Source organism: Dicentrarchus labrax, unplaced genomic scaffold (genome assembly GCF_905237075.1).
Source record: "Dicentrarchus labrax unplaced genomic scaffold, dlabrax2021, whole genome shotgun sequence".
Lineage (NCBI taxonomy): Eukaryota > Metazoa > Chordata > Actinopteri > Moronidae > Dicentrarchus > Dicentrarchus labrax.
The window spans coordinates 6,047,283-6,073,775 of NW_026136719.1; the positions used below are offsets into that span (position 1 = coordinate 6,047,283).

General features: G+C 41.5%; 1 protein-coding gene across 3 annotated transcripts in view; it reads left to right on the forward strand.

The window, feature by feature from the left end:
* The first annotated feature begins 5,126 nt into the window (after positions 1-5,126).
* mpped2a (metallophosphoesterase domain containing 2a) overlaps positions 5,127-26,493 on the forward strand; it is a 67,873-nt gene continuing 46,506 nt past the window's right edge. Inside the window, exons 1-3 of one of the 3 annotated variants that reach the window (XM_051379345.1) lie at positions 5,127-5,684; positions 7,260-7,374; positions 8,370-8,649. In XM_051379345.1, the coding sequence (XP_051235305.1) occupies positions 8,537-8,649 (113 nt within the window). In that variant the 5' untranslated portion in view covers positions 5,127-5,684; positions 7,260-7,374; positions 8,370-8,536. Of the gene's footprint in view, positions 5,685-6,762; positions 6,911-7,259; positions 7,375-8,369; positions 8,650-26,493 lie in introns of those variants that run through there. The other 2 variants (XM_051379346.1, XM_051379347.1) reach the window with 2 other exon arrangements.

Here is a 26,493-nt window from a genome sequence, read left to right on the forward strand (position 1 = left end):
AACACTCGATCCATATCTAGTGCGCACTAGATACGGATCTAGTGCGCACAGATACGGATCTAGTGCGCATAGATACTATCTAGTGAGCACTAGATACACTAGTGAGCACAAGATACTATCTAGTGCGCACAAGATACTATCTAGTGAGCACAAGATACTATCTAGTGCTCACTAGAAACGTTCATTTTTTTTTTTTTTCATGTCCCTTTAGGGGCTCCGTAGATTCGAGTTATCTTGTTTGGAAGTTTAAAGCCAAAACTCTCTGTGGCCAATTTTTCTTTTTTTTTTTTGGGAGGGGGGAAACCTAATTTACTTTGTTTTCCTGTTTTTATCAGCTAAAGGTCGCATGCAGTAACAAGGTTTTATAGGATTAAAGGATTAGAACTGAGTGGAGTGAAATGAGCACCGTACGAACCAATAAACAAAGGCAATTTCCATTTTATGAAATGTAAGTGATAATCTAATATCTAATAAAATAAAATAATAGATGAGGAGCAGCTAACGCCTGATGAGAACAAGAGTGGCATCTCCTCCTATAACAGGATGTATTTCCTACGCCAGTATAAGACTTTTTACTGTGGTCACTCCACAAAGGACAAAAGAGGCAGCATTTAATCCGTCATCCATTATTTAAACTTTGCCTGTTTAATCTGAGATTAAACAGATTTTATCTATGAGTAGTTTCCTGGAATCATTCCAATAAATTATTGCAGACCAAAGACAGTAAGTTATCCAATTGTACTTGCACTTTAATGTTACTTAAAGCTCTTACTTCAAATACCCTCCATTTTCTGTTCCTCTGCCCGTGTTCGTACAGACAATGCAGGTAATTTTAGAGTCTCCATTTTTTTGACCAGAGAGCCTTCTTCTCTGGTTATTGGATTTATTCCTTAACAAAGATCACAGCTAATGCATTAAGAACTACACTCCCACTTGCAGGGCTTATAAAGCTCACTGAGAATAAAACTGAAGCTGTCCTTAACATAATAATATCACGTTTAGTCACTAAGAAATAAGGGAAAGCTGGTCACCGTCACACGACAGCTGTACCATTATAGAAACAGCTAATTCTACCTCTGTTGTCATGTACAGAGTGTGCAAACTTATGTTCAAAGCTGTATTTCATTCATTCTTTGCATATGTGATGCACATGTGGAGAACAGTTGTGGATGTGATGTAGATACGATGCGTCATTAACTACAATGGAACTGTTGGGACGCCTCCATTTTCCAGAAGTGGACAATAACTTACAGCTGGCATGCTTTACGTCATTTGAGTCGTGATTGGTCGGCTGTTACACTGTGTTTAATGTAGATATCATTCGGTTATCAACAGTGAAATTCAATACCGTAAAACCATCCAACACCTTAAGATCTCTGCTGGTATTCCCTAAAGACAGGACGACGCCTGGAGAGGAAGACAGCTACAGTCCAGACCCTGAACAATGACACCAATCTGCAGACTAATGTTTGGAAGTAGTTTGAAGTTGACACCACAGATAGAACGAGACGACACGTCTACAACCTCGCTACAGCGACTGCGAGAGGCTGTAATGCCAAGGACACATTAGACACATTTTGAGGTGTCACCAAAGTTCACAAACATAAAAACATCTGCAACACATTCAACAATTGTTGAGACCTTTCACTTTGAACAGCAAATGTGAATCTCATGGAGGGAAAGTCAGAGGGGGGGATCAGTAAAGTCATAATGATTTATCCTTTAGGAAACTTCAATGTCTGTACAAAGATCTGTGCCAATCCATCTGGTGATAACCTCGACCTGCTGCTGGAGCTAAATGAAGAGTCAGTGCTTCATCAGTGGGAGCAGACCAGAATGATTCTGGACGCAACTGGATAGACCGAAAACAATAAAATGTACTTTTGAATCTACAAAAGCTTTAAGAAGTAGTAGTTTGTACAAAAATGCCTTAACGGCCAAGAAGGTTTGACTCCTCTGTCCAGTCATCGACTACAACCCACTCCTGTTATGGTCAGTTCCAGACACTAGTAGTTCCTAGTGTTTTCCCCTCCCTGGTGTTCCTGTCTGTCTGTCTGTGTTTGTGTGTTGTCGGACTCTTCCCACTCTCCCTGGTTGCCTGAGGACCTGATTACCTGCTCACCTGTCTGACTGCTCAGCCATCAACTCATCGCTCCGGCAGTATATCAACCCCGGTTCTTCATCCACTCTCCAACACATCGTTTCAGCCTGTTTTGGTAGCAACTCTCTCGGCTGTCTCATGGAATTGACGTGACGTTCTCCCCCCCCCGTGTTGGCGTATTTAACCTTGTTTTTTCTGTAATTCAGGATCATCACCTGCACTTCAGCCAGCCTGCCCGCCCCTTCTCCTCCGCCATCAGCCACCAACTAGTTTTAAATAAAGCCCTGTTGTGTTAATCGTACTCAACCAGAGTTTGTGTTCTGCTCCATATTACATAAACAGTGTTGTTTGACCCAAACTTATCCAGGACTGGGGGGGAAATCTGTCTGAATGGGAGGGAGGGCCATGAACCATGAAAGTCTTAAACAATATCTCACAAGCAGGTCATCTGGATTATGTCAAGACCCCCAAAAATGTCACCCTCTTGATGGCTTTAGAGGAAAAGTAAAGAGAAAACCACAAATTTCCTCCAGTTGTTGAGATATTTCAACGTTTCCACCACTGGAAATCAAGAAGTCTATAGATCAAAAGGCAGTTGAAAGGTATTAAAACTAGTAAACCTTTGAGCTTAGAATATTTTATGAAACAAATCATTGTGTAGAGGATAACTAATTCTGATTTGACAGCTGTAACAATGTGAAGACTGAAGAGCCACAATTACAGGATGAGTTTGTTCATTTGAGCAAAAATGGTTCAGTTCAAGACCAACTTTCTCCCAGACTTCATATATAATTCAGCAAACTGATAATCCACGAGTTAAACCCGGGTGATCAGGATGCTGTTTTTACACCCAGTAATCCAAGTTGCAGGGTTTTTCCCAGTTTGGAAACTGTGTTGCCCCATTTCAGGTAGTGCGAAGGACTCCCACAGGTACTCATTAGTATTGTTTACTCGTGAACCCAAAGGGGGCCGTGCTGTCTTCTAATCATAGATTTTACAACACCTTCTAGACTCTGGCGCCGTCTCCCCCACACATCTGTGATCTTATGAAGAAATATTCCAGGTCAGCATTAGCACTGAATTAATGTACAGCGTTTCAGTATGGGAACTTGTATGTTAGCTGACGCTTAAACAAACATTCAGCTCAAAAACCTGTCGGCGTTCAGACGCCCCACTCACTTCAATAATGATTTAAAAAATGCATCTGTTGTATCAGGATTTCACTGTTAGTGTCCATCAAGACCAAGACAATCAATTAGTTTCAGGACGCGTGTTGGTTCACAAATGAGGCGGTATGTGCTGAGTTCAAGGTGCAGCAGCCAAAATGTTGAATACTGCATAAGATTTCATGGGATAAAATCAATAACCTTCTTATTATGCCATGTCATGAACCTTGCAGCCTGAGGTAAACCACAGTAAAAACCTTTCTTCAGGGCCGACAGAAGACGCGCAAAGATGGAAGACGCAGAGGGAAAACAGTCAATTTGGGAGCTCGGGTGGATGTTTCTGCTTTCAGTGTTTCAGGATGCTGAGGGGCTTCCTTGGAGGTTGTTTTCTAATTTGAGAACTCAAACCTCATGTTTTCACCTACTTTCTGAACAAAGAGAAAGATGTTTTAACAAGTTTGGTACCGCTTTCTAATAAGGCACGTTTTTTAAAGGGTTATAGATCAGTAACGAGCAATTAAAATATCATCTTTAGGTTGCCATGTTGTGAAACATTCCCTAAAGGCTTCAGTTCATCCTCCTCCAGCAAATGTTTGTACGTCATCTGCAATTATAAAACTTAATAACTCATATTTAATCTGTCAAGTCTGCAGTTGTAAATGTTCACTTTTCCAGAAGGTACAGCAAGAAGAAAATGGTCCTTTGAAGAAGTTTTCCTTATCAACTAAAGATTTAGTTACCAGGCAACCCACACAATAATATCTTATTACTAATCTGTAAATGTTAGTTTAACAAATGACTTATAACGAACAAAGTTAGCACGAAAGAAAACATGACAAAGTTTTCCCAAGCAATGCAGAGTCACCATCAAAAAATATCAGTTCATTATCAGTAATTGGTTAATGTGGAACGTGGTGATATTTATTAAAAATTACATTATGCAACAGCTAAGTGGTCATAAGTTTGGCTTTACATATTTCCAAACCTCAACAAATTGATTTATTAAGCTTTTATAAGTTATTAATTATTATTTATAAACTCTTCAGCTATATTAGTTAGTGGTACTAATAACTTATTGAAAGCAAAACTAAAAAAGGTATTTATTAACCACTAATAACGCCATTACATTAAAGCCTTGGGGCTGTGGTTGGGAAAAGGTTAGTGGTGAGTTTGTTGTGCTTCATTAACATTGGTGAGGTGCCCTTGAGCAAGGCCCTCAACCTCAACCCCAACTGCTCCAGCTGAGCTTCCAGGTGTGATCAAAAGAGAGGCTACAACCTCAGAGAAACGTCCCTGAATAAATAAAGGTTAAAAACCAAAAGCAAACCTTATAATCAGGCTTTGGGGGGAGTAACAGATTACATGTAACCGAGTTACGTAATCAGGATACAAAAAAGGGTAACTGTAATTCATTACAATAGAAAGAAACATGTAATCAGATTACAGTTACATTTAGTAAAAATGGGGATTATTTAACAATTTTTAAAATATTTTTTTGTCGAGGTAATCCGAAAGCAACAGAAAGTAATCAAGTTACGTTACTGTAATACTGTGATACTTGGATTATTTAACTGACTACAGGTATTTAGTAACTGTATTGGATTACAAACCCTTTATGAAACTCTATTAATAGTCTATTTTTATTAAAAACATAAATATACCTTTTCCACCCATCAGTTAATAATTTTTTATCCCTAAAAATCACAACAATGTCCACATCAACAGCAGTTGGCTGATGTCCGACAGCAAGTGAATGCAGCACGGTGTTTGAGCGCGGGGACTGCGCGAGCGCCCTCCTCCTTCCCTCGCGTTCTCTCTCGCGCCCTCTCCTGCGCGCGTGCCCGCCGGTGAGGGCGCGCGCACAGGAGGTGGCGGGGGGTTGTGCTCGCTCCTGCTCTCGCTCTGCTCTCTGACCCCAGTGGCAGCTCCGACTCACTGCACTCCGGCTCCCCCCTCCGTCAGACCGAGTCTACTCTCTCTCTCTCCCCCCTCTCTCTCTCTTGTCTGTCAGTATCTCTCGCCCTCCTCTCTTCGGCTCTCTCTCTACCGCTCTCTCTCTCTCTCTCTCTCTCTCTCTCTCTCCCCCTTCTCGCTCTCTTGTCTGGTTTCTTTTCCACAGGAGCCAGCCGAGGTCCCGCCGGGTCGAAGGTTCTGCCCTACCCGCCCAGACTGCCGCAACCCCCGGACAGCGAACGTTCGAACCTCCCCCTGTTGCTGCCGCATGGACCCGCGTCCCTCCACTACCTCCACCACCACCACCACCGCCGCCGCTGCTGCTGCTCCTGCCGCCGCTGCCGCCGCCACCGCCGCCGCGTAGAGGGCGACCCCGACCCGGCACTCTTTCTCCGGCCAGATACAAAAAAAAAAAAAAAACCTAAAAAAAAAAAAAAAAAAAACAAACCCCACACACGACGAAGGTAGAGCAACCTTTCCGCTTTGCTTTAAGAACCGAAGAAGGGGGACGGGAGGGAGGCGATTTAGAGAGAGAGAAAAGGGGGGAAGAGAGAGAAACGGAGGAGAGAGAGAGAGAGAGAGAGAGAGAGAGGAGGAAGAAAGAAATATAAATTCTTGACACAAAGCCGTCGGTTGAAAGGTGGCTTGTCATTTCACGAGGACGAGCAGGAGGTTAGCGGCGGCGGTGCTGTGACACTGACCACCTTTAGGGCTGGTTTTATTATTATTATTATTATTATTATTATTATTATTATTATTATTATTCCAGGAGCAGAGTTCAGGATCGCAACGGACCTTTGTGTTTTTATATAATCTTTTTGTGCACATTTCTGCAGGCGGCGCATAGCACACACACACACACACACACACACACACATACAACGTGTGTGTGTGTGTGTGTGTGTGTGGTATCAGAAAGGGTCAATTTATTCGCCTTTACTCTCTCTCTCTCTCTCTCTCTCTCTCTCTCTCTCTCTCTCTCTCTCTGCTGCTGCTGCTTACCGGAGTGGTTCCTACTCGTGAAGTTAGCTATGTTGTGTGTGTGTGTAACTGTGTATGTATTCAGCACTGACATTGTGTGTGTGTGTGTGTGTGTGTGTGTGTGTGTGTGTGTGTGTGTGTGTGTGTGTGCACCGCCTTTATAGAAGCTACAGCCTGCATAATAAAAAAAAAAAAAAAAAATCTTCTGCCAAGGCATTTATTTTTTATTTAGCAGGCTAAGCTAGAGAGCTAGTTGCTGCTACTGTATAGCCGACAGACAGACAAGGCACTGACACACACACACACACACACACACACACACACACACACACACACACACACACACACACTCTGAAGCATGCTGCACACAAATCCGTCCTTTTAGTTTTTTCGGCCTACATTTCTGCATGTTTTGTAAGAAGGAGCAGCAGCAGTAGTTCAGATTTTAGCTTTGGGACAGAGCTGAGGTGAAGTGTGTGTGTGTGTGTGTGTGTGTGTGTAAAGGAGGTTGGGGGGGCAGCTTAAAATGTTTTATTTTTGGAGCCCCCCCCCCCTGCATGGAAGAAGATCTTGCAAACTTGTTTTTCTTATGCAAAAGCCAGCAGCAGCAACAAGGATTCATTTGGAGTTGGATGTAATTTTTATTTTTTTACTTTGCAGCGTTGTTGCAGGAGCCTCTTTCTTTTTTTTTTCTTTTTTAATTTTCTAGGTTGGCATAAATCTTTCTGACTTAAATTCATAGCACACATCATAGGAAGTAGCATCCTAGCTGACCTAGAAAGCATAAATCAATGGGTGGGTTTTTTTTTTTTTTTGGGGGGGGTTGAAAATAGGACAGTTTTTCTACGTCAAATTGTTTCCTTTAAGATATTCAACAACTGGAGGTTTATATACAGGATTTAACCATCAAGTGAACTCTGTAGCTGTTGATTACCCTAAAAAAAATGACATTTGTTAAATTGAGGTGCAATTCTTTCCCTTTTTTAACCCTCCCTCCACCCTCTCTCTCCCTCTCCCTCTCTCTCCCTCTCTCTCCTGTGCTCTCCTGGCTGCATCAGGAGGTCTGGTATAAAAAAGCCTGTCAAGCCCACAGTGGCCACTTTACTGTCAGTCAGGGAGGTCAGACAAGGAAGGGAAGCTCAGGGTGCAAGGAGACACACAGCGAGCAGCCCGGTGAGTGAGGATGCAAACAAACAAACAAACAAACAAACACTTGTTGTGCAACATTTTAGCTGCTTTTAAGAGTTTTAAGAGATGATTTAGTCTTGTGCGTATATGTATATGTTGGAGCAGATTAGCTGCACCAGGCCTGGGGCAACAGGAACGCAGAACTTTGCCTTATTTTTGTGTGTTTTTGTGTGTGATTGTGAAGCGTTGTGTGGATGCATTGTGGAGAATTTCTTGTTTTACTGAAGGTTTTTGCAACAATTTGATCACCGCCTGCAGCTTTTTTTTTTTTTTTTTGCTTGGTTTAATTTCAACAGCCTAATGCCCAAGAGGCCATGCCTGCAGTAATTTCTTTTTTTTAATACATTTGAATATATTAGTTTGCATTAAAACCAACTGGGTTCTCAGCAGCAGAGCAGCAATTAAAAAAAAAACGTGCTTTCCAGATTGTAAATTGTCGCCTTAACAGTCTTCTTGAAAGAATTTCTATTCTCTTAACGTAAAATGCCAGATTGTTTGAAATGGTAGAATAAATCTCTAATTATTTTTTAAGTTGCCTCGCTGCTTTTTTCTAATTGGGATTTCGTGAAGAATGAGCTGTTTCAGGGATTCACTGCTTCCAAAATCAAATTGTGACACAGCAAAAGGGATATTGCCTCTGTTTGTGCTCTGAAACCAAACAGGACAACTGTCTGTGCAGCATGCAGAGAGTGTGTGTATATACTGTCATTTATAAATGAATAGAATAAGACATTACTTTTATGTGTGCTCTGCTTCAAACCAGAGTAATTTAGCTCTTCATGCCATCTGTTTTTATTCTTTATTTTTTTTGCTTGTGCGTTTTTAACAACAGTGAAAAAGTATGAATTTATTCCTGGAGGTTTGTGCTTTCTTCTAATGTAAAATACCTTCTTATCAGTGTATTCAGAAGCTGCTGCATGCCTTGTGGTCCCATTTAAAAGCAGCTGTGTGTGTGTGTCTCTTTGCTCTTGTCGGTGCAGACTGCAGTGTGTCGTGGTCGAGTTGGTTGCCTGGGTCGCTGCTGCTGCTGCTGCTGCTGGCTGGGAGACTTCCTGGGCTTCTTGAGCGGCCCTGAAGGATGACCGCTGCACGGCTCGTTGCTGAATCCCGGTGAACGAACGGCGTCTCATGTCCAAACGGCGGAAGGATGGCTCATGGCAAAGTGACCATCACGGTGGACGAGTACAGCTCCAACCCCACACAGGCCTTCACACACTACAACATCAACCAGAGCCGCTTCCAACCTCCACATGTCCACATGTAAGTGCACACACACACACACACACACACACACACTTTGTGGATCACCTGCCAGGAGCTTGTAAGAATTCAGGATATTTTTTGTACCTACTATTGTGAATTCACATATATATTTTTTTATCCTGCCAGTTTTAAATCTTAAATCAAATATATATGGACACATTTAAGACATCTAACGTTTTAAATATACATTCATTCAGTCTTTTTTTAAAAATCTATTTGTATTTATTTTCACATTTTATGTTTTGGTAGTTTCAGACCGCTTTTGTATGAAGTTTTAAACAAGTTAATAATCCAGACTGTGCAAAGAAAAAGCAGAAATTAAGACATTTTTAAGGTGCAGCAGGAAGCCAATCAGCATCCAGTTTGATGCAGAGTCTTTGTTTATACTTTGATTTAATTGGCTCAAGCTCAGAGAGGGTATGGTGGCCAGCGAGGACAAACTTTGAGAGTCCACAAACTGCACTGTGTGACATTTAAGGCAATAAAATGTTACTGTTAAAGTGTGCAGGGAGTGTGGCAGGTGAAGCATATTGCACAAACACTGACAACCGAATGCTTTCTGCGGTTCACGCAGATTTGAGCTTTACTGACTCTGCAGTTTTTTGTTTTTTTTCTGCCTGTCATGTGTCGCGGCCGGCTCGCCGCTGTTCCTTGCGGTCACTCTGTGAGACTGTTATCATTTGTGCCATGTTGTCATTGTGGTGCATGAACACTTTGTCCGCATTAGGGCGCTCTCTTTATTTATTTATCAGACCAGTTACTTAGCATTGCTCTTGTCTGATGTGGTTACTCTCTGCCTCTCATTAGTGGGTCAGAGCGCTGTGACCCGTCAGCCCTCGCCACGTACACACTCATCAGAGCACTGTGTGTGTGTGTGTGTGTGTGTGTGTGTGTGTGTGTGTGTGTGTGTGTGTGTGTTTCATCTGTGGACAGATTTTAACACAGAGCAGCGTGTTTGTGTGCTTTGTGTCGTCTCCCAATTACAGCAGTTTGGAGCTTTTTATAAAAAGGCTTGTGAGTGATTGTTGGTTGTGGTTACGTGCACAGTGTGCTTGAGGTGTTTTACACTCACGGAGCGTGTTTTGTAAAAAAGTTAACCTGCAGGAGAGACAGGAAGTGATTGAAGAAGATCAAGGCTGGCTGCTTTCATTGTCATAGTGGATTTGTTTGTCACATCATTTTAGTTTGCTCTCTTTTCTTTATTGGGTAATCTCGGTGGGATTTGGCTGCTTTTAGATGCACAATCTATTTATTTTTATTTGAAGAAAAGCAGACACACGTTCCTACGGCCTCTTTTTAATTCCTCTTTGGCACCTTCTGCATTACACGTGCAACAAGTAGGGATAAATAAAATATTTAAAAATATGACATAATTAAATATGAAGCGTGTCGGTGCTGATTTTACGCTTCAGAACAACTTGACGTTAATTTAGGTTTTAGAAAGTCACACACTGAACAGGCATCAATGTGAGAAAATTGAGCTCATGCGAACACGCTACACGAGTGTCATTGTAGTCTTTGTTACAGACAGATTTGAACGTTATGTAAATACAACACTGCAATCCTCGAGTCCTTACACATAATATAATTGTTGAGGATAAAAACGCAGTTAGAAAAGGAAAATAGCAATTCCACGGATTGTCAAGTCCAGTTAAAAAAGATGCACAAACAGACTTATGATTGACAAACAGTTTCTTTACCGCAAGTTTAAGACTCGTCTCTACCAGTTGCTGCATTGATCCTGAGACAGTGTTCCAGAAAACAGCAGCACTTTATAAACATATATTTTTGCCTTTGAGCCCAAATATCTAAAGGGACTAACATTAATTGAGTTACTGCATCTCTTATTGCATAATTATGTCAGTCTGATCTGATCTGATCTGAAAGTAAAGCAGAATTAGAGACATAAATGGAGTTTTTTTTTAATTGAAATGAATGGACAAGAGACAGGAAATGCTGTTCAGTCTTTTCCCGTAGTCAGTCCTTCGCCGTGAACGGCGCTCAGGTTGCACGTGTGCGCAGATCTTCGTGTTACGTTGAAGTGGAAGGGAAGTGGCGTCTGCGTCGAGTTGAACCGATGATACGTACAACGTCGTGCCAGACGTGATTAGATTATGCAGATACATAAAGGAGACAGATTAGAGCTCTAGAGGAAAACTTGGGCACCAGTGTAAGATCTGTGCAGACTGAAGAACAACCTCACTTCTGGCATCAACAACATCTGGCAAACAAGTTGTTATTTTTTTATAATTTTGTTTACCTCAAACACTCAGATTCCCACAATTCTGTCTGGATAATCGTGTTCATGTAAACAGGATTATTTTGGGGAGATGGTTAAATTATGGAATTGTGTAAACAGCTAAATGGAGCTCTTACCTTCCTCCCCGCTGCTGGCAGCGTTCACATTATTGTGCCACTGTGTTGTTTTGGGATTCCTCAGCTGTGAAGCAGTGCTGCCAGCACAACGGGCGCAGATGAATGTGGAAAAGGAGACGAGGTCACCTAGCCGTTTGTGTTACGTCAGTCCATTTTAATGGTTGACAAAGACGGCAATAAATCAGGTCAGACGCTTCAATCTGAATGGCAGTTAACACACGGCAGACAGCACAGGGTTCACCAGAAACAGTTTCTAGTTTGATGTTTGAAGAGGCTTCCTCAATTTTTTTTTCCGTATGACGAGGCAAATAACAGATGGTACAAACAATATTTTCAGGCTTTACAGAACATGACAGAATGACCTCCGCAAAAGGTTCCATTTTGGCTGAAATTTCACCGCTTATTTTTAGATTTATTATTATTTTATGCCTCTGCGATTGACGTTGACAGGTTTTGTTTTCGGTTCCCTGGAAAGTCTAGGTATGGTTCATCTCAGGGCTTTAATTCTGCAGCCTTTCACCGGTTGACCTTTTCGTGAAGTTCAGCTGCAGACGCAGCAGAGAAACCTTACATAAAACCTCTTTGTCGGAATAAAAGGACAAACAAGCAAAGTGGGAAAAGAATGAATCTGCCTGATGTTGAAGAGGAAAACCCCCAACAATGATCAAGTTTCTAAAAAGTGGATCATCTATCATCTGGAGACGGTTTAGTTTTATTCCAGATGACGACAAACAAGAACAGATTGTGGATGATGTTTGCCTTGTAAAAGAAGTAGCTGTTTATTAGGTGTGTTTAGTAAAAAAAAGGATGTATTAAGAGTCAGACAGCAGGAGTGAAAACAAGATTTCTTTCAGCTCCTGCTGGTCTGAAAAACTCACAGCCATGAAAAATGAAAGGTTGTCAGTGTGTCTTTAAGGTGCAGAAATGCCGTTAAAACGTCCTGAAACTTGGAACATATAACCCCGCTGTTTATCTACATAATCAGTATAATCATTTGTAGTGCATGTTGTACAGTCCTGCTGGGCTTTCCATTTTCACTGTGGTAGTGTTCGGAGGTGAAGCCCCAGTAAGGAAAGGGGATGTGTTGAAGCCGTGGGGCCTCTCAAGCAGATATGTGTTTGGATAAATACATTAGGCTGTTTCCTGGCTTCCACAGAGCCTGCAGTGTTTTACCCTGCCATTCTTAAACTCAGGACTGGGAACCCCGGGATCACACACTCCTATAAGCCCATCCCCCCGCTATGTTTAAGTGCTTATAGAATACGCGCTCTGTTCTGGGAAAGTAAAGGCTTGTTTAGATTTAAGAGATAATGATCCGACTTTGCTTGGGGGTTCTCACTCACTTGCATCCACACGGCATTTGGACATAAATAAAAGTTGTTGCTTCTTTTAAAGCAAAGAGAGTGAGGGGGTTGCCTGCCTTTTGAAATACAATCCCTGCTCTAATGCCCCCCCCCCAGACAGAATATTTAGATTTCTGTGATGGAGTACAGCAGCGCCTTTTGTGTGGTGTGGAAGGTATCGCTCTCTGAACCTCATATGAAAACATGCATGTAAGAGCGTGTACACAGAGGTTGACACACACACACAGTGGCAGTTATAGGCTAATGCTCAGGAACGTGACCCTGAAGTCAAAGTGGGCTTTCTTCGGGAGCATGGGACGTCTCTCTCTCTCTCTGTCTGTCTGTAAGTGAGCGACAGACTCAGTCCAGCCCTGTTTGTGTCTGGTTTATTTTTCTGCGCCGTCTGTGTGTGTTTTTTTTTCTTTCTTTCTTCCCTCTGCCCCCTCATCGTCGTCTCGTGAAATGAAATGCTCAGCAACTTGGAACATATGCTTCGAGTTGGGACACTAATGGCTTCAAATCCAATTTGAGCAGGATCTGGGCCAGACTGCGGGAAGGCCCGACACACAGACGCAGACGGACAAACTGACAGAGAGTTGAAACTGAAAGGGGTTTTCGACTGGAGATCTGGGGGTGTTTTATTTTATGATTTTTGCCCTTAAATAGTTCAAAAATGTCTTGAATTTAAGCACTAAAGAAGTCTTAAGATGTCTCAAATCCTGTTATTGGAATCCAGAAGAAGGTTAGCGGCAAATAATTTTTTATTATAGGCTGCAACCCAATGATTATTTTCATTATCAAGTACTCTGTTGATTGTTTTTTTGTTTTTTTTCAATTGATCCTTTTTTAAACGTAAGTAAATTGACCGTCACAATTTCTCACAGCCCATGGTGACGTTTTCAGATTGTCTATTCTGTCCTGACAACAGTCCAAACCTCAAAAATATCCCCCGTTTACAATAATGAAAAACAGAAAAGCAGAGAGATGCTGGAAAGAGCAAATGTTGTGCAGTGTTGCTTCATACACGCTGATTAATTTATCAAAATTGTCTGCAATTCATTATTAATTGACTGATCTTTTAGGCGCAAATCTTAGTAAATAGAAACGTGACCAGTTAAGCGTTTTATCCATTTAGACAACTGCAAAGTGTGTAGAAGAAATCAGCCATACTGTGGTAGTTTTCTTAAAAAGTCAGCCTGAATCAGTGGAGGGAGAAAGTGATCTAAACCCTAAATAACGCAGAGTTAATAAAGTCTACCACATTAGATTGTGAGGGGATGCTGTTGTTTGTGGTTGATCTTGATCGCAGATGTGTTGGCATTTCTCACTCAGTGACTGAACTGCATTACGCCATTAACGCCTTTAGTGTTAATTTATTTAATTTCCACCGGATGCGTGCACCACGCAAGCCAAGAAAGCAGAGTTAGTGGAGAAAGCCGACTCCTTTGCTGCCAGAGTCAGCGATGTGAGACAACCTGGAGAGAGCAACCAGGGGCCACCAAGTTGTTGAGTTTTTGTCACGTTGAGTTTTTCTAAATGGCACCTAAAGTGGGACTCAGTGGGCTGAGTTAACAGCTGTCAGAGCATTCTGTTCCCTTTTTAGTTTCACAGTCTGCCCGCTTTTTGCCACCAGCTTTGTTTTTGTATTTCAGGTTTAAAAAGTTCAATTTCAACTTGTCAGCAGTGTGTCGAAGCGCAGTAACTCCTGTAGATATCTACTCCTGTAGAACTGAGTGCCGGATCCAAATTTTGATGTTTCCATTATAGCTGGAACATTTTCAATATTGGTGTAAATACAATATCTTTAGTTTAGATACTGATACCAAAATAAACTTGTAAGTTAAGAAGGTAGAAGTTATAACTCCTTACCTTGAGGAATGTACAAATGTTTTTCTGCTAAACTCATAAGCCAAATTTGTCAAAGCAGCTGCATATGAATGTTTCTGAAACAAAATGAGCAAACATTTTAATCTTATAAACTAGTCTTTTAGTACTTGAGTGTTACTGATACTCTGTGCTACAAACACATTTTGGTTAGTACTTTTGGACACGAAGAGGGGCCTGATTTAAAGGACCAGTGTGCAGGATTTATTGTCATCTAGCGGTGAAATTTCATATTGCAACTAGCTGAAAACAGCTCAGCCTTGCAAGCCTCTAGGAGAAACTACGGTGGCTGCAAAAGGCGTGAAAAAGGCCCTAACTAGAGCGAGTGTTTGGTTTGTCTGTTCTGGGCTACTGTAGAAACATGGCTGACTCTGTAGATAAAAACGTCTCATTCTGAGGTAATGAAAACACAAAGATTATTATTTTATGAAAACATACCTATGAATATTATATTCCACTTCTGCCAATAGATCCTCCTACATTTTACACGTTGGACATTTTTAAGGGAATTTAAAGAAGAATATTGACTCAAAATCCTTTTAGTGACATGGATTGAGTCTTTATGTACAACCTATAAATGTTTTGAGGAAGAAAAGATGGTGCCTTGTCCATTAATTTTCTATATCGGGACACATCAGAGTAATATTGCACAAAGCAAGAAGCACTGTTGTTGTGGTTACCTGATTTTAGAAACGATGTATAAACTCAGCAGCCAATCCTTGTAAACGCAGAGGAGATGCTGCATCCCGACGACATGGCGAGCCTTTGAACATACAGGGTTAAAATGTTCTTTACGTTTTTTCTTTTTTTTCAGGTTGTTTACTCTTTATAAAACATCATTCACTCAAGACACGTGAGCTATAATACATTAATTTTAATGCTGGAAAATGGAAATTCTTTAAACCCCTCCCTCCCCCCCTCCACTTGTCCAAAAAAATATTTCACATTTAACAAACTCCTTCTCCTCCAGATGCCTTGTTAATTATTCCCGCCCTCTGAATAATTGAGGAGCTCGTAAGTATGAATCATTTAATGACGCCGCCGCCTGCATCCATACACGTGGATATTCTGACACAAGCTGGTGAGGAAACGGCACCAGAGGAACACAAGCCTTCGCACATTCATTTTAACACCGTCCTGGTTTTTATTAATGAACTCCTTGAGAATCTTTTATGTGCCGTATTTCCTTTTTCCTAATATGTTGGAGCAGAGCTGTAAATGCGGTCGAGGAAACTGTTGGGAATTGTGATTTCTTTTTTATGGGATCCGTCGTGCACAGTGAGAGAGGCAGCGCCAGTTTCACAGTTGAGGCTGTAACGCGGTGGAAAATCAACATTTCTTTTTTCTACATTAATGAGTTTGTGTGTTGAAAGGAGGGAGGATGCTCAGCATGTTGAGTCACGTGGCAGAGCGAGCTGGTCTAGGTGCTCGGATGATAATTAAACGGGACATTTCCATCTATGTGTTGGTAATAGTTGCCTTACTGCTCATGTGACTCCATTTTCAACACCAAATGGACTGTCCAAGAATGGACCCTGTGTCTTTTCTTGTATCATGTTGTGGATGAACAAGTTAAACCTTGTTTACGCAAAATCTTTCAGCAGCGGGGGTTGCTTTGAAGATGAAAATGCTCACATAATTGACAGTTTAATTGTGGAAAAATTGACTGAAATGTGGACATTTCAAAACTCCCCGTGTTGTCTAATTTGTCTCTGTTTTTTCACCTTCTCCTCCAGCGATAGTTGCAGTTATTAGATCTTAGATAGAAGCACAAACAAGAAAGAACTAAATGTTCCTCCTTATCTTTTGAAGTGTTTGCTTCATGTTTTGCTGCTGCCGATGAAGCTCTGCGGTGTTTCCACTCGTTCCACTTATTTTCCCATTTTGCTAAATTTTGTCATCACAACTATAAAATAACACTCATTTATCTTGGTTTTGAGAAACATAACTGTTGAATTTAATGTTTGAGTTCAAACATTTGTTTTTACTTTCTCATTGCTTTGCTTTACCAAGTAGCACCAGTTACAAAGTCCAGAGGTTTTCATTGTTACGGTTTTTTACTGTAATTGTTACAATACTTTATTATTTGTGGTGCAGCTACAACCTGTAGGTAAACTCTATCCTGGGTCTGTTCTTGTTTGTGGTCGTCTGGTTTAAAACCAAAGTGTCTCCAGATGACAGATGATGATCCACTTTCAGGAACTAAAACAAGTTCAGGATTTCGTTCCCTAACCTTTTGTCTGATCTGGTTTTGTTCTGTTGCTTGTTGCTCTGATTGTCCACAGAAACTTTGTGTGAGGTTTCTCTGCTGCTTGGTCCGCCTTTATGTTTGTTTGGGTCACATGGTTGCGATTGGTCATTTGTAATGGAAAAACTTTGATTTCAGACCTTTTGAATCCCTACCCACAACCCTCGATTTGTTTTTCATCGATTCAAATAGATCAAATAGGTCGGAAAAACAACCAAGCCAGTCGGCTTTTGAGACGAGATTAAGGTGGCAGCGTTCCAACCTTCTTGCTCCAGTGCCAGAATCTGCTCCAAACAAAAAAGTGTGTCTGATGATGATTGTTGTGGGTCGACTTGCAGAAATAATGACTCTTGAATCGACATAACAAACGCTAAAGGACCAGTACGTAGAATTTAGTGACATCTAAAACCTCACCCTCACGCTCCTGGTACAAGCGTGTTGGAGAAACTACGGTGGCCGCGACACTCGTACGAAGAAGAAGTGTTTGGTTTGTCCGTTCTGGACTACTGTAGAAACATGGTGGTTCAACATGTTGGACTCCGCAGCAAAGGACCCACACATAAAAATGACTCTTTCTAAGGTAACAAAAACACAACACACAGATTCTCCTAAATGTTAAACACTGGACCTTTTTAAGTTAGCAGCCATTTTCTTTTGCGTGGACTGAAAATGACATGTTGGGGCGGATATGTCAGACCCAGCTGAGAGCAAAATGACCCCCTTTCCCTAACAGAAAACCGCCAACGTGAACACAATGTCAGGCTGAATAATGAAGTGAAAACGAAATAGAAATTCAGTCTGATTATCAGCCTATTGATGTACAACAATAGGACTTTTTTGGGAATTGAAAACACCTCGGTAGCCTGGAAATCTATGATTATTAATCAATGGCGTGTAAAATAAAAAGCATTTCCAATTTATAGTGCAGCCTCCTGTTACCCTCTCACCTCGCCATCCCTTGTCCTTTTTTTTCCCACCCAAACAGTTTGTGGAGGAGCAGCAGTCAGGCTTCAGCTCTCGTGTGAACAAAGAGCCAGTCCCATTTTCGTGGCCTTTTGTTTCTGCCTGCCTGCCGCTGCTCACCGGCAGGAGTGGAGGGGCTTTTGTAACAGGAGAACCCTTGATTAAGTTCCCTCTCCACCCCTGACCTGCTGCTGGAGCCCGGCGGGACGGTAGTGGTGGTGGTGGAGTTGATGGTAGTGGGGAGGGAGGGGGGTTAAGTGACAGTTGACATTGGACAGGTCTGCTGTTTTTGAGATTGAAGCCCTTTTGATGTCTTTGAGATTTTGGCCCCTGAGCCCCCCGAGCCTGGCATCGTGGGGCACGATCTCCCGATGATGTCACTTCCCCCCTTGACATGAAATGGAGGTAAAGCTGGCCCGAGCCTGCAACTTCTCAACGTGACAAGCTGAAGTGCGCTGAGTTTACCTTTACCGGTAATCAGTGTTTTGTTTATAATACACGTGACTCGTTTCCACAGTCATATTTATTCATTGGAAGCTCGTAGACGCTCTTTTTCTTTTCTGTAAGGCGTTCAGAAATCAGCGAATGAATCCCTCCTTCAGAAGAGGAGATTTAATTTCTCCTGTGAATGATCAGGGAGGGATCAGAGGAGTTGCAGTTGTTGTTGGGACCACTTCCATCTTTTAAAAAACTTTCTGGAACATTTCCCGTCCGAACCAGCTTCGATTGATCTTGATGGAAAAAGAAATGATGATTTTTAAGTAGGTTTTCATAATCGTGTTTCTGTTTAAAGAGAAGCCGCAACTTAATGTTTTATTTGGTCTGTGTAATCTCACATTGAATCATTTGTTTGTTTCTTTCGTTAAGAGACGGGTAACTGTGTGGTACATGCAGCATCACGCTCTGCACAAGCGGTATGATGCGGGTATTTGCGTATGTTTTGCACGGGCGATGTGTGTTTTTACCTTAATAACTAACAGTCATTTGTCAAAGTAATACTCTTACTGTTTCAAGGACTACGTTTAAAGTGTACCTTTAGATATAAATTTGCTTTTCTACAAGCCCTCTTTCATTTTACAAGGACTTGGCCGGATAAAGAAGTATTTAAATAATGTGTAAAACAAGATTATGAATCCGATCCATTGCTAGGTAACACACTAGTTATCTTTAGTTTTTGCTCCGCACCAAAACAGTATTGAAGTTTAATACCCACTTCTAATTGTGTGAGAATATCTTCTAAAAGCTGTATTATTTTTTGGTTTTCCAAAGCTGGATATTTACATATGTTGCATATTCCTGGATACAAGGAAATATGTCTGAAAATAGCTACAGGAAGCATTTGAATGCTGCCTCACAAAACATGTCTGATAACCTTTGCTTGACACAGTGCCGTAAGGTGAAGCTGTCAGGTTTTTTTAGTGGTTTTTTTATGTGCACTCTCTCTGTTGTGAGCGGTGTTGTCTATCCAGGTGAACACTACTCCACTAGTTTATTCTCCCAGCAGTCTGCTCGTTGGTGTTTGGCCCCGGGGGCCACAGGGTACCCGTCTCCTCAGCCTTCCTCCCATCAGCCCTGCAGCCAGGCGGACTGTCAGCAGCACAATTAAGGGCTCTGCCGTAATGAAAGGGGCATTAGCAGAAGCAATTTATTTCCCAGCGCTGTGCCGGAAGGTTTCTCTGGTGCTGATATTCCGACGCAGGCTTTGTGTGCCTTACTCTGCCATTATGGGAGGGATGAGGAGGACGCACCCTGCCTGAACAAATGGAGTAAAGGGGGAGAAAGAGGGGGAAGCATCAAGGCAAAAGGCCATCATTCACCATTCTTAAAAATGAATTCTCATTTGAATGTTTTTTTTACCGTGTTTCTTTTCATTTTTGTTGCGTCTCTCTTGTGAATTTCTATCATTCTGCATCTATATTCTGGTTGTGCTTTTGCCCCATTTTTCCTGTTCGGTTTTCTTGTTTGCTTGTTCTCGTCTCCCACCTTTGCCTCTTTCTCCGCTCCCTTGTGCACCCCCACACCCACCCCCACCACACTACACTCCTCTCTGTTATTTCTGTGTTCATTTTGTTCCTCTGAAGTTTATTGAATTAGCGCAGACAGCTGAAATGCAGAAGATAAGAGAGGCGCTCTCTCTGCTCCTCTCAGAGAAATGGTATTGCACCGTGGATGAGTGAGCTGTGTGTGTGTGTGTGTGTGTGTGTGTGTGTGTGTGTGTGTGTGAGAGAGTGTATTGGAGGGGGAGGGGAACTGATGCAGAGGTTATAGACAGAGGAAATGGGGAGCATTGTGTTTTGATGTTTTTCCTGAAAGAGCGATAAAGACGGTGTGAGCTCAGTGAAAGAACAGTTGCTATTTTGTCTCCGGTTCAGCTGTGATTATCTTTTAAATGCACAGGTCTTTTAGCGTAGTAGACATACAAACATCAAATTTTCTCTGACAGCCTTTGTTGTGAAGTTGGAGAAGGAGGCGGTGAAGTACAGAGGTCCGTTTACAGCTGCTGGGATTATAGTTCTGATCATTGAAGGTGTGTTATAGGGAGAAATAGTGGGTCTGTCAGCGCACCCTGATGGATTTAAGTCACAATGAAACTTAACTTTTTTTGTAAATGATTGTCTGCATTATGATATATCTGGTGTTGACTATTAAACAGGTAAAAAGTACAAATTATTATGTCAGGAATAGTAGCAAATGCTGCTATAAATAATAAGAACATGTTGAAAGATAACTTATCATAATGATTTTTAATTGATTGAAAAACAATGAAACAGAATCTGCAAATCTTCACATTTGAGACACTGGAACCAGAAAATCTTTTGCCTTATTTGCTTCTTAAATTACAATAATTGATAAATTTAAATGTTCTGTTAATCAACTAATTGATTAACTGGCAAATAGTTTCAAGCATTAAAGACATATTTTAGTGTTAACATCGTGCTACCAGAAGCAAACGTAAGCTTTCCTGACAGTAATTCAGTTAAATTCAATTCAATTTGATTTGTATAACACCAAATCACAACAGAAATTATCTCTATTAACTTTTCAAATTGAGAAAGTCTAGACTGTACTCCTTTTTTAAAAAATTATTTACAGAGACCCAACAGTTCCCAATTCCATCATCCAGTTTTCTCTTTCCAAAACATTGTGATTGTCAGTCACAGAAATTCTGTTTGCTGATGATTTTAATTTCCATGACCTGAATCTCACGTCCAGTGGAACGTGATCGCAACAATAAGCTGGCGTTTATTGCAGACACACACACACACACACACACACACACACACACACAAATCACTGCCCATAGAGTGGGGTTGATTGTAGCTTTGTGTTTCTGCCCGCCTGTGAACCAGTGAGTGTACGAGTCTTGATCCGGTTCGCCGTGTACGGACAGGGCAGCTTTAGTTGATTAGCCGTCTATGTCCACATTTCCCCTGTTTGACCCCGGAGGTTTTAGCTGGCTGTGTACCCCGCTGGTGGGCTCATCGATGAGAAATCATTAGCAGGATGACTCCATTAACAATGAAGGAGAGCGAGGGAGGAGCTGGAGGCTAATCCTTCCTGCAGCAGGTGGCGGCAGGTATAAAATGGACAGAGACTGTGATTGACATGTGTTCCTGTCTGAGACAAGTGGAAAGCTCAGAGGTCGTTGACCCCATTAACCCTGCTAGGACTGGAAAGGAGAGTGTGTGTGTGTGTGTGTGGGGGGGGGGTGCTGAATATTCAACCCAACCCCTGTCTACATACTTTTTGTCTTAGACTAAGACTTAGTTTGGACTCTTTTTGTTCCATTTAAAGGGGATTTTCATGCTGCAGCATACGGGGATATTTTAGACAACAATGTTCTTCCAACTTTGTAGCAGAGTTTGGCTCTTTCTTGTTTAAATATGCACAAAGCCAGCTCCGTACAGAAACAGTTTTCCAGTTTGATGTGGAAGAACTTGACTGGCCCTGACCTCAACCCCCCCGTTCAAAACCTTTGGGATGAATTAGAACGCAGAACCCGAGCCACCAACATCAGTGGCTGACCTCACTAATACCCTGGTGGCTAAATGGGAGCAAATCTCTGCAGGCAACGTCTCTCAGAAGAGTGGAGGCTGTTATAGCAGCATAGCTCATGGCTTTGGAATAACATATGGGTGTAATGCTCAGGTGTCGGCATTCCTTCATTGATTATTCACATACTTTTAGCTGTGTAGTGTGTACAATATACTGTAGAGCTACCTGTTATATTAAGTATACATTATTTATTATTTATAGCACTAGATATAGATATAGATTAAAGCTATTTCTGTCTTTTTAAAAACAACAACAGACAGAATCGGTCTGCAGATCTGTCACAACAATCGTGTTCTGTCACACATCTGTCAAATTAACAGCAATAATATCAAGAGCAGAATAGGCAGATGTAAAGATTAGTGAGTTAATTCTGGGAAGCATGTGAGGTTGTGTCCATTAAATTGTTGTTTGTACACACAAGTCCTCCAATACAGAGAAGGTCAGTTGTTAAGGTTAGTTTTTAATGCCAGTCTTTCTTGTTTTTTCTTTTCCGGTGAGAAATCTTCTTTTATTTAAATTGTATTTAATTGTTTACTCGAAACTTTAAAGCTTTCTTCTGGGGAAAAGAATATCAACAAAAAAAGTTAAAGGGCTGTTATAGTTTTGTCTTTAAGAGCTCAGTGAGTTGATGTAGATGTTTGACAAAGGGGTGGAAAGACGAGGGTTATACGAGGGATAGAAGTGCCGAAGCTGCTCAAGATTTACAGCGTTAATTGTCTCAGTTTTGTCTTTTTTTACTTCCTTTCTTTAATAAAATGTTCGATTTCACAGAGAGATTACAGTTCTGCAGTGCTTCCTTCACTCAGCTCTTATTAATACATGAGAGGCATGCATGTAGTTATCTCTTGTAGTGATGGATAGTGGGGTGTAAATGCAACTAATACTGTAATGTATGATAAGAGCTCCTTAGCTGGACAGTTTTTTGGCCGTGCAGCAAACAGCCTCGGTCTGTTTTGGATGGCGTGAATACTCGGGAGGTTTTCAGGGGAAAAAAAACTTGAGGAAGTGTTGTAATCAATCACGACGATTATGCGGCTTCCTTAAAGAGCTCGACGAGTCAGAGGGCGACATAGGCGGCGACCTTCTTATCTGCCGTGAGTAAAGTGTCACGTTTGAAGAAGCAAGCTCGGGCTGAACTTTGACCCCGTTTACTTGTATGTTTTTCCAAAAGGCCACGGAGCCAAGTGTGCTCAGTCAAATTGAATATCCTCCTACAGACATCAGAGGCGCGCTCCTCCGTCCCTCCTTCTGTCTCTCCACCGCTGATTTATACTTCTCTCACTGTTGTGCTCTTCTGTATGACACATGTAACCAATAACTGTCTATGGGTTCCATCCAGTTGTTTTAACATTTACCTTGTATAGTTTTCCAACCTGTAAGCATTTTAGGGGCAAAGAACCTCAAGGTTGATAGTTTTATTTAAGCACTGATATTATAAATGTGCTATGTATGTGATTTACAGAGGCTACGGGGCTTTTTATGATGTTACTGGAGGCTCTAATGTTAATAGTCACGCCATAAAATGATATTGAAGTCTTTTTTTCAATTCACATGAACGTTCTTGTTGAATCTGCCTCATTGCGTAATGTGAATAAACTTAAACACAAGATGTTAAAGCAGCAATGATTCTTTTATTTTTTTTTTAAAGTAAAGCAAAGTGAAACAGAACAAATTAGCTTGATTTTCAAAGAGGAAATTGTTTTCGTTCCCCAATGTGGAACATCTCCTGTCATCTGTGAATGTTTGCAATTAAAATCACAACAAGTGTATGACAGTAAGAATCAAAACAAAGTGTCTGGCTGGTGTTGGAGCTAGAAATACTGCACTTTGTGATCAAAGTGAAAATGAAGTGCCATGATATAATCTTAAAATGGGGACAGATAAATTTGATTAACAGTCCTGTTTTTGAGCAAAAAAAAAAAAATCTTAACGCTGATTTGTGCTGTGAAGTTGCAGCTGTAGGTGAGGAGAAGTTAATGCACTGAGGTTTCTCTGCCGAAGGATCACAGACGTTTCTTCATCCAGCAGATATTTCTGCAGCCACAGACCTCGGTTTTGTGTCAGCTCCAATGTCATGGCGGATTTGAGAGTGTGCTCCTGCCCTCCTCGAGCGCATTAGCATTTCTCCTCTCCCCCACTCTTTTCCCTCCGCAGTCTTCTCTCTGATGTCACGCCGAGGCTCAGACATGTTAACACGAACCTTCATGCTAACGCAGTTCAGTCCGTCACTGGAGAATATTCTTTTACCTGCTGCCGGAGCGCAAGAAGACTTTTTCATTTTCACTGTCTCCGTTTACAATAGATCAGAGGCCTCTGCTGAACTCCTGAACTCCTGTATACATTACTAATGAACCTCTGGATTGTTATACAGTCATATGTTAACAGGAAAGACAGAGGCCCTCTCTCTTTGTATGTGTGTGTGTGTGTGAGAGAGAGAGAGAGACCTATGCAGCACTATCATGAAGGTTTCTTGGCCCGGGCCTGCTCTAATTGATAGGGGCTGCTGGTATTTACTTACATTCTCAGGGTGGATTAAATCTCAAAGGAAAGGGGAGGAGATGGAGGTTGTTTTTCTTCTGCCTTTGTTTTAATATGCACGTGTGTGTGTGTGCATTTATATACGTATATTTGTGTGTGTGTGTGTGTGTGTGTGTTTTTGTGGGTGTTTTGTCATCCCATGTGGTGTACGTCCTTCCTCCATGACGAGAACTGTCGAATCCTGTAAAGCAGCCTGACGTCCAGGCACCACAGAGCACCAAATCTAATCACCAGCTACCCTGCAATGTATGTGCTGCTCTGCTGGCTTAAGTTAATGCGTGTGTGTGTTTTTGTGTGTGTGTGTGTGTGTGTGTGTGTGTGTAGGAGCACAGAGACGTATTTATTGCACACAGTCAATAGTAAATATCATTATCTCTGTAGCTAGTTTTTCATTTTGTCCAGTGTGTTTAATATAGAGTCCAGGCCTGCTCGCTCTGCTCCTGGTCTCAGAGCAAAGTTGAGATCTTCCAGCTGAGCTTTAAAAGGAAGGACTGGAACAATGACTACCAAATACTTACAACTACCTTTCTAGCTACAAACTGAAGACTGACTGAAGGCTACAGACACAAAGCTACACAAACTATAAACTCTGTCTACTATCCTTGCTGCGACTGATTGGAGGCTGATCAGTTTTGGCCACAGTTCATTAAAAATGACAGCGGATTTCGGTGTCATTAAAAAGCAGTTTCCATTTAGAAGATTAATTTCAGTCAGTGTTGCTTCTGTCCACACTGTACATTTTGTGCTTGCTCAGGCAATCAGACAGAAATTGCATTAAAAAAAAAAGGTCCAATTTGAGTTGCAGATCCATGAGTTTGAAGGCTTGCACAGAGCCATGCACAGAGGTTAATAATATGTAGAAAGATGCTTTTGTTGCAATGATTGTAAGGTAAACACTAAAAAACAAGGCGTTCACGTTAAGTAATCTACCAGGATTTTGTTCTTGCGTGTTTGTGATTGGAAGCTGAAATTGATTCAACTTTTTAACCGAACAACCCCACATTTTTTGTGTGTTGGCACCCTCACTGTATCAGCTGAAGCCAGCATGTCAGAATCAGATCTTAAGCAGCCTCTTATTGGCCCGCGGCTTCCAATTCATCCAGTTTTGCAGAGGCAGAAACAACACTTGTGGGGGGACTCGAGATGCAGCGGGAATGCAGCTGCTGCAGACAGTGGTTACTGATCACAGATGGTGGTTAGACCACAGACAGTGGCAACAACAGATAAGAGTTGTGCGATATGGTGACATAAACAGGGAGATTAAATTTTGCTCTGCTGTTACTGCCGAGGTAGATTGTATTAGGTCCTTTTGGTCAATGTTGTAAATCAGAACGTGTGACTTCTTAGTGGGACCATTGAATTTACATGATTATTTCACCAGATTGGCCAAAAACACTCACTATTTTGTTTATAAATAGATCCTAATGGATTTTTTTACTATGAATTTACTATAAATCACAATATACAGGAAGATAAACTTGAATAAATGAATGGAGGAACATTACCAATCCAAATGCCAATATACAAGGCAAGAGGGGTCAATAGTTTCAATAGTTTGATGAAAATGATGTGACCAGATCACGGCCCAATTGAACAGTTAATGCAGTTAATTCTCCATCACCATCGCCATGACACCAAATGGGGCAATGTCTGTTACAAGAATGGTGTTCATCCCTTCATTAGAGTTCAGAGAGCTGACAAGAATCTTCTGGAGGCTCATGATTAGTAAATTAATTTGTCATTTTGGTTTTATCCAAATCGCCCACCCCTACTACAAACCTCTGACCACAGACAGTGACTGCAGATGGTTGCTGGACTACAGACTACACACAGTGACGACACGCTACAGATGGTGACCAGCTTGTCCACCGTTGTCCTATCACTAACAAGACCTTGCAAATGACTGTTCAACTCAAAAACAGAACAACAACAACAGATTCCAGGCTGTTGATGATGCTTTTCCACGTCTAATGTTCTGCTCAACATGCCCTAGAAATGGGGAATGGGAAAATTGCTTCCCAAATGATAACTCCTCAAATGCAATGTTGCCTCCCCCGCAATAAGATTTTCTTTTGTGCCGTGGTGCCTCTTTTCTCCATCTCTGTTAATGATGTCTTCTCCACTCTGAAACCTTTTGATTTCATCTTCTTCTGCGGCTGTTTTTATGCCATGTTTGTGCAAGTTAACTCTGTGTGTGTGTGTGTGTGTGTGTGTGTGTGTGTGTGTGTGTGTGTGTGTGCTTGTCAGGTTGGAGATTGCAGCGTTGATTATGTGTCTGATGTTGTCGACAGAGTGACATCCCTTCTAATGAAATAATGGTCTAGTGGAAGAGTGCTGGAAGATTGCACATTGTAGACTTCAATTACAGACAAGATGATTTTTTTTCCCCTCTTTCCTTTCAGTCGGAAAAAAAAGTACAGGTTTTTCTTCCTT